The sequence below is a fragment of the Helianthus annuus genome, chromosome 3, assembly GCF_002127325.2.
Source record: "Helianthus annuus cultivar XRQ/B chromosome 3, HanXRQr2.0-SUNRISE, whole genome shotgun sequence".
Lineage (NCBI taxonomy): Eukaryota > Viridiplantae > Streptophyta > Magnoliopsida > Asterales > Asteraceae > Helianthus > Helianthus annuus.
In genome coordinates, this window is record NC_035435.2 from 172,783,878 (window position 1) to 172,791,888 (window position 8,011).

The 8,011-nt window shown below is 37.6% G+C and overlaps 2 protein-coding genes across 2 annotated transcripts; both read left to right on the top strand.

Moving 5' to 3' along the window:
- The first annotated feature begins 3,848 nt into the window (after positions 1-3,848).
- On the top strand, positions 3,849-5,453 carry LOC110930912 (anthocyanidin 3-O-glucosyltransferase 2). Its single transcript, XM_022174308.2, has one exon. The coding sequence runs from the start codon at positions 3,888-3,890 to the stop codon at positions 5,337-5,339; it is 1,452 nt and encodes a 483-aa protein (XP_022030000.1). The 5' UTR covers positions 3,849-3,887; the 3' UTR covers positions 5,340-5,453.
- Positions 5,454-6,504: 1,051 nt separating this feature from the next.
- Positions 6,505-8,011, top strand: LOC110930913 (anthocyanidin 3-O-glucosyltransferase 2-like). Its single transcript, XM_022174309.2, has one exon. The coding sequence runs from the start codon at positions 6,522-6,524 to the stop codon at positions 7,971-7,973; it is 1,452 nt and encodes a 483-aa protein (XP_022030001.1). The 5' UTR covers positions 6,505-6,521; the 3' UTR covers positions 7,974-8,011.

Genomic DNA, 8,011 nt, shown 5'->3' on the forward strand with positions numbered 1-8,011 from the left:
GGTCTGCCCAGCGGGTCAGCCCAGCCGGTCAGCCCACAAGCCCACCAAACCCACGCCCCCAAACCCCCGCTCACCATACCGTGTTGTAGTGGGTTTCCCATGTCTGCCACCCGGTTCCACATGTCAACCAATGCCCCAACCCAAGCCCCAACCTCCGCCCCACCATACCCCACGGCCTTAGCATTTGGTTTTGTGATAGGTAATAATTTTTTGTCTCACTTTTACAATATTAATATACATAAGTACATAATTAAGGTCATATCATCCATTTGGAAATTGCAATGTTTTTTTCTAATTTTTTTAAACACTTTCAACAAGGTTACTGTCGAATACCCAAATCTCGGATGACGTTAGATGGATCTTCGCTTACGTCAAGAGGCCTAGTCCTCGCTGCTGCAAAAGAATAAACCGTTAGCCTCGCCACGGAGGGCCCCGGAGGGGGGATCCGTGACCAAGCTCCGACGTGAGAATAAGTAAACTTGCCGGATGAGATGAGGAGTTTTATCCCGATGAGTATGATCACCGGGATGCTTCCTCTAAGGTGTGAATCTAATAAATGTGATATGTGTGACAAATATGTGGGAATATTGGTCGGAAGTTAATGTGAGAGTAGTAAATGAGATACCTTGGATGTCCCTGTGATCATCGTTTCTCCCTCTTATATAACCACCTAGCCTTATCTTTCATGTGAGATATTTTGATGAGATAATCCAACGGGTTCTGAGGGTCTTCGGGGGGCTCAGACACGTGTCTGACCCCCATCGGTAAGATCATAGTCTCATTTAACGTTTCCGGCGATGAAGTACATTTCCAGCAAGAGATCCTTTTCCAATCAAGCATTAAATGTCGCCTGCCTTCTCTGGTCCTTTTTCCCGCTCATAACGATAACCTTGGTGGGCAAGGTAAACTCTTGTTGGGCTTTTCCTGTTGGGCCCGCATGATGACAACCCAAAGTGGGTAAATGGGACTTCCCATTGGCCCGTCGTTAGTTACCATGTTCTTATTTTTTTCTAGTTTTTAATAATTAACTTTGCTATTTATGTTAACAAGGGTTGGGGATGAAGCTCTGGTGGCTATTGGTAATGGTTGCCCCTTGTTACGTCATTTGTTGAGAGAGAGAGAGAGCGCTATTGGTAATGGTTGCCCCTTGTTACGTCATTTGTAGAGAGAGAGAGAGAGAGCGCGGGGAGCATTTTGTATAGATAGAAGAGAGAAGGAGAGAGAATTAGAGAAAAAAAAAGAGTGCAGGTTTATATCTTTAATTTTTTTAGTTTTACACGATTAGTCCCTTAGTGGAGAGTTCAAATGAGAAGAATTTTTTTGTAAGAAGAAAAAAGAAGAAGGTTCAACCAATAAGAATGCTTCATTTTACTTCATTTAATATTTGCATTTAATTTTAATATAAGGGTATATTGGTAAACTTACATAAATCATTAATTTGTATTCTTCCCCTTTAATAACTAACTAAACTAAATTTGTAACTCCTTTCAAAATATATAGTTTTTCCAAATAAAAAACAACAACTTAATTTAAAGTGTAGAATAAATTACTAGTTGTGTAGGATAAATTATGAGTTGTGTAGGATATATTTCGAAATGTGTAGGATAATTTTCGACTGTGTAGGATAAAATTCTATAATATGTAGGGTATATGTAGGGAAATTTTGACATGTGTAGGTTTTTTAGATTATATGTAGGATAATTAATGATTAATTGACTAATTAATTAAAGAGAGAAAAATTAATGATATAAGTTATAAAAGAAACACTATTTTACTAATATGTCATTTCTTATTTTTCTTCTCACATTAAATTTCTTCTTAAATGAACCTTCCCCTAGTCCCTTATTATAAGTTATTTACTCAATAGTCAATAGGGAGGCAAACTGACAAAAGTGCCCTCATGTGCAAGACACATTACCAACTTTAACAAAAAGATCTAACTGGATTTGGCCTAAAGAACATAGCGTGCAATATTTTGAAACGTTAAGGACAAATCCAGTCAATTTTGAAGTCAAATGACACCGCCTGCAATTTGGTATATACATAAAGGGCAAAACTTATGACTTACTCTAAATCAAAATAATTTGGCTTTGGGGAAATCTTAGACGACACCACGCAATCCAGGGAAATCTAGGAAAATCTGAGTAAAACAAAAAAAAAGATGATGTTACACTGACGTGAAACGAGGAAAACAAATAAAGCTGTTAAACTTCAGAATATAAGATTTTTGTGCTCAATTTAAAAAATGTTTAAACTTTAATATTCTTATTACAAAAACATAAAAGAAAAGAAACATTATATTAAACTTTTTTTTTAAGGATTACATAGATTTCGTCTTTGTTTTTTTACATTAAAATTGATAAATACTTAAATGAGTATTTAAATTAAATTTTATATAATCCTTAACTTATATTTTAATTTATGGTCAATATTAATTAAGTTATTTCTAATTATTGTAGAGGATATTTATATTGCATCTTTGGTTTACATTTGATCAGTAGAATAAACTAATGAGAGAGATTTGATTTGCTTTAGTTAGTAACAATAACAAATATATAATTTTGAGGTAATAATTATTGAAATCCCATGTGCGATTCGGCGGGAATTCAATTTGGATCGATATCAGTTTGGTTCATTACGGTAATGACACTTTGTATAACAACTGAAAGAAAAAACCAAAGAAATAAAGTCGTTAAACTTCATAGTATAAAAATTATATGTTCATTTTAAAAATGTTTTAAACTTTAAGATGTGTAATTTTAACATAGTTAATAACCTAACTTGACTTTCACCAAACATTTATCAATAAAAAACTTACTGATTGTCCAAAACAATGTTTGTTAAAAGTTCAAACTGGATCAATTGGTAACTGGTTAAACTTATTGAAATTTTATGTTTTTAAGCATTTTCTTGAAGGGGTTGGTTACGGTACAAACTATATTTATCCTACAAACCGTGAGAAAAGATCCTAGCACTTAAAAAAAAATTAAATTAGCACATACTAAAACAATACATACATAAAAGTAATATTTTTGAATTATATTAGCACATGAAAATAAATCAAGATAATTGATTTTAACACATATATGGGAATGATATTAGCACTTTTCTATATGAAGAACTATATCAGTACATTGAAAACAAAAGGAAGATCTAAATAAATAATTAATTGTTTGTTAGCATAATTATAGGGAATTCAATATAATTGATATTATGGGCATGTTTGGCTACGCTTATTTAACTCAAAAAGAACTTTTTGTTAAAAAGACTTATTGACTTGTGAATTTTTTAAAAATAGTTTTTTAAAAAGTGATTGGATTAGCTTATGTGGTGAGAAAAGCCAATAAGCCAAAAAGTTTTGAAAAGTCAGGATATTCTAGCTTTTTAAAATGATTTTTCCACCTTAGGCAAAAAGTTATTTTCCTTTATCTAAACATTATTTTGATTTATTGACCTTTTGAAAAAGCCAATAGTCAATAAGTTGTTTTACCATTTTCTATAATTGGTTAGATGCCACATGACACTTTTTAAAAAGTTCTTACAGTTATACGAAATATGATTTGTATTTGATCCTATTCCTTTTTTGAATGTAAATTATGTTACTTTAATTATTTATATTAAATTATATTTAGAAAGATATATAGCATGGGTATTATACTTCATAAAAACTTACTAGCTTAATAATTAAGTTAAAATACTATCATCGTTCAAAAAAACGATAAAGACAGCAAAATTGAATAATTTATGATATACAAAATGGTCCCAATGGACAAAAGATTGAATGCTGGCAGCCATGCAATGACCTTAACAGTCATAAAAATATTTCTTATATATAGGGAATGAAACATAAGCTGATAAACAACAAGCAAGCTCCAAATACACCATTAATGGAGAACACATTTGTAGAGCTTGTGTTCATCCCTGCACCAGCAGTTGGTCATATAATGTCCGCCATGGAGATGGCAAAAGTACTCGTGAACCGTCATCAAAGCCTCTCTGTAACCGTTCTTCTCATGAACCCTCCTTTATCCATGTTGGCTCTCACAACCTACATCGAATCGTTGGCTAAAAAAGCTATCGAACGCATTCGATTCATCAAACTCCTTCAAGATCAAACACCACCAAAACTCGACTCCAAAGCTCCCTTGATGTCCTACTATGAGTTCATCAACAGTCACTGCAAATATGTCAAAAATATATTGGAGGAGATGATAAATCAAACCGGTTCCCGTAGGGTGGTTGGGTTGGTCGCTGACTGGTTCTGCACCGGCATGATAGATGTGGCTAATGAATTTAATCTTCCCTCATATGTGTACTTCACCTCAAGTGCTGCTTTTCTTGGCTTTATGGTGCATTTTGAGACACTATATGTGGATCAGAAGCAAGATCTTTTGGAGTTGGCTAACTCGGAAGGTGAGATAGTTATTCCGAGCTTTGTTAATCCGGTGCCCATGAGGGTTTTTCCGGAGCTGTACCAGAAACAAGACGGGTTGGACTTTCTGATTTGTACTATTGGGAGCATGAGAAAAGCTAAAGGGATCTTGATTAATACATTCTTGGAGTTGGAATCACACGCGATTAATTGGTTTTCGGGCACTAACTTCCCGCCCGTGTATCCGGTGGGACCATTACTCAATTTAGACAGTGTAGCAGGAAAAGCCGATGACACGGATGTGTTTAGGTGGTTGGACAGTCAACCACGGGCGTCAGTGGTGTTGTTGTGTTTTGGGAGTATGGGTTGCTTTGACGAGGCCCAATTGAAGGAGATTGCACGTGGTTTAGAACGAAGTGGTCATCATTTTGTGTGGTCCGTACGCCGACCCCCTCCACTAGAGCAATCATTTGAAGTGCTTCCAGATGATTATGATGACCCGAGAGTAGTGTTGCCAGATGGTTTCCTCGAGCGCACCTTGGGAGTAGGGAAGGTGATTGGATGGGCCCCACAGGTGTCGTTGTTGGCACATGAAGCAGTGGGGGGATTCGTGTCCCACTGTGGGTGGAACTCGATGATAGAGAGCTTGTGGTTTGGTGTACCAACGGCTACATTGCCGATATATTGTGAGCAACAGATGAATGCGTTTGAAATGGTGGTGGATCTGGGACTAGCAGTTGACTTGAAATTGGATTATAAGATCAATGTGATAAATCCGGAGGGCGATACGGTCATTGTGATGGCAGAGGAGATAGAGAGGGGGATAAGAAGTGTAATGGAGGATAACGAGGTGAGAGCAAAAGTGAAAGAGATGAGCAAAATGAGCAGGGCAACGGTGGTTGAGGGTGGTTCATCATATACTTCGGTTGGCTACCTCATTAAAGATATGATGAGAAATATCATATAAGTTTGAGTATTGTAAGGTTTACTAATCTACTATTAGTTATATCCTAATGTTTTCTGGTAGGATGCAAGACCGAAAACGTAAAATTGCAAGTTTTATTTTTACGTGTTTTTAAATTATTACATGCTTGTGACTTATATTGGGATCTTAGTTTTGCATAAACCATCTTTTAAAAACCAATAAAAAGATATACAACAATTGGTTGCCATTGTGTGTGACGTGGTCGCTTCGTTGGGGTGTGGTTAGTAACCATCAATGGCAAACACAGTTGCAGAGCTTGTGTTCATCCCTGCACCAGCAGTTGGTCATATAATGTCCGCAATCGAGATGGCTAAAGTACTCGTGAACCAGGAATCAAAGGTTCTTAGTAAGCGTTCTTCTAATGAGCTCCCCTGACCCTGTCCCCACTCTCACAATCTATACCGAATCGCTGCTAAAAACACTAATCGGTCATCGCATACGCTTCATTGAACTCCCGCGAGATCAAACATCTCCAAAGATCAATGCCAAAGCTCCAGTTCGTTCTTTGATTTCGTCAACAGTCATTGCAAACATGTTAGAAATATCGTGGCTCACATGATGAATCAAACTGGTTCGGGTAGGGTAGTAGGATTTGTCATTGATGTAATATGTGCGGGCATGATAGATGTGGCTAGTGAATTTGATCTTCCGACGTATGTGTTCTTCATGTCTACTGCTGCTTATCTTGGCTTTAACTTGTATGTCCCGAAACTATGTGTTGATCAGAACCAAGATCATGTTATTGAGCTGACTAACTCAGACAAGATCATGTTATTGAGCTGACTAAATTAACGGGTAAAATAGTTGTTCCAAGTTTTGTTAATCCGGTGCCGAAAAAGGTTGTCCGTGCGGTGTGCCAGGTAAATGAGATATAAAACCAGAAGAACTTATTACAACCTACCTCATCTTCATACTGATATCCAGTTATAAAAAATTCGAAACAATTGACCAGTGATTTTCCAATTAAAATAAATCAAGTAAAAATTCATATCGAAAGTTGAAAGCATATTAATATAATATTCAAAAACACAATAATTGATAAGGGTATCATAATTTAATATCTTATGCCAGCAACGCAATGACCTCACCAGTTAGAAATCTATCATATCTTATAGAAGAGATGAGACATAAACAACAAAACAGGCTCTAAACTAACCATCACTAATGGAGAACACAGTTGCAGAGCTTGTGTTCATCCCTGCACCCGCGGTTGGTCATATAATGTCAACCGTCGAGATGGCAAAGGTACTCGTGAAATGTGATCAAAGACTCTTAGTAACCGTTCTTCTTATGAACCCTCCTTTCTCCATCTTGGCTCTCACCACCTACATCGAATCATTGGCTAAAAACACTCGAGAACGCATACGATTTGTTCAAGTCCCTCAACAGCAAACACCATCAAAGCTCGACCCCAAAGCCCCGTTTACTTCCTTCACTGAATTCATCAACAGTCATTGCAAATCCGTTAGAAATATATTGAAGGACATGATAGACCAAACTGGTTCCAGTATGGTGGTTGGGTTGGTTGTTGACATATCATGCACAGGCATGATAGATGTGGCTAATGAATTTAATCTTCCCACATATGTGTACTTCACTTCTAATGCTGCTTTTCTTGGCTTTAAGTTGCATTTTGAGACACTATATGTGGATCAGAACCAAGATCTTATTGAGCTGGCTAACTCGGAAGCTGAGATAGTTATTCCGAGTTTTGTTAATCCGATACCTATGAAGGTTTTTCCAGATTCGTATCAGAAACAAGATGGGTTGGATTTTCTGATATGTGCTATTGGGAGAATGAGAAAGGCTAAAGGGATCATGGTTAACACGTTCTTGGAGTTGGAAACACACGCAGTGAAGTCGTTTTCTGGCATAAATTTCCCTCCAGTGTATCCGGTAGGACCCGTACTCAATCTAGACGGTCTAACCGGAATAGCGAATGAGAGTGATGTATTTAGTTGGTTGGATAGTCAACCGCCATCCTCGGTAGTGTTGTTATGTTTTGGGAGTACGGGTGGTTTTGACGAGGCCCAAGTGAAGGAGATAGCACGTGGTTTGGAACAAAGTGGTCATCGATTTGTGTGGTCACTACGCCGACTGCCTCCACCCGAGCAATCATTCCAAGTGCTCCCTGACGATTATGATGACCCACGAGTGGTGTTGCCAGATGGGTTCCTGGAGCGCACCTCGCGAATAGGGAGGGTGATCGGATGGGCCCCACAGGTGTCGTTGTTGGCACATGAAGCAGTGGGAGGATTTGTGTCCCACTGCGGGTGGAACTCGATGTTAGAAAGCTTGTGGTTCGGTGTACCTACGGCTACATTGCCTATGTATTGGGAGCAACAGATGAATGCATTTGAAATGGTAGTGGAGTTGGGATTGGCAATTGACTTGAAACTTGATTACAAGATGAATGTGCTCAATTCGGAGGGCAACGTGGTCATTGTGACAGCAGAGGAGATCGAGAGAGGAATAAGTCAACTAATGGAGAATAAAGAGGTCAGGGCAAAAGTTAAAGAGATGAGCAAAATGAGCAGGGCAACGGTGGCTAAGGGCGGTTCATCATATTCTTCCGTTGGTTACATTCTTAAAGAAATCATGACTAATATCATATGAGTTTTCTATAAGATTAAATATATTATTGTAGTATTTAA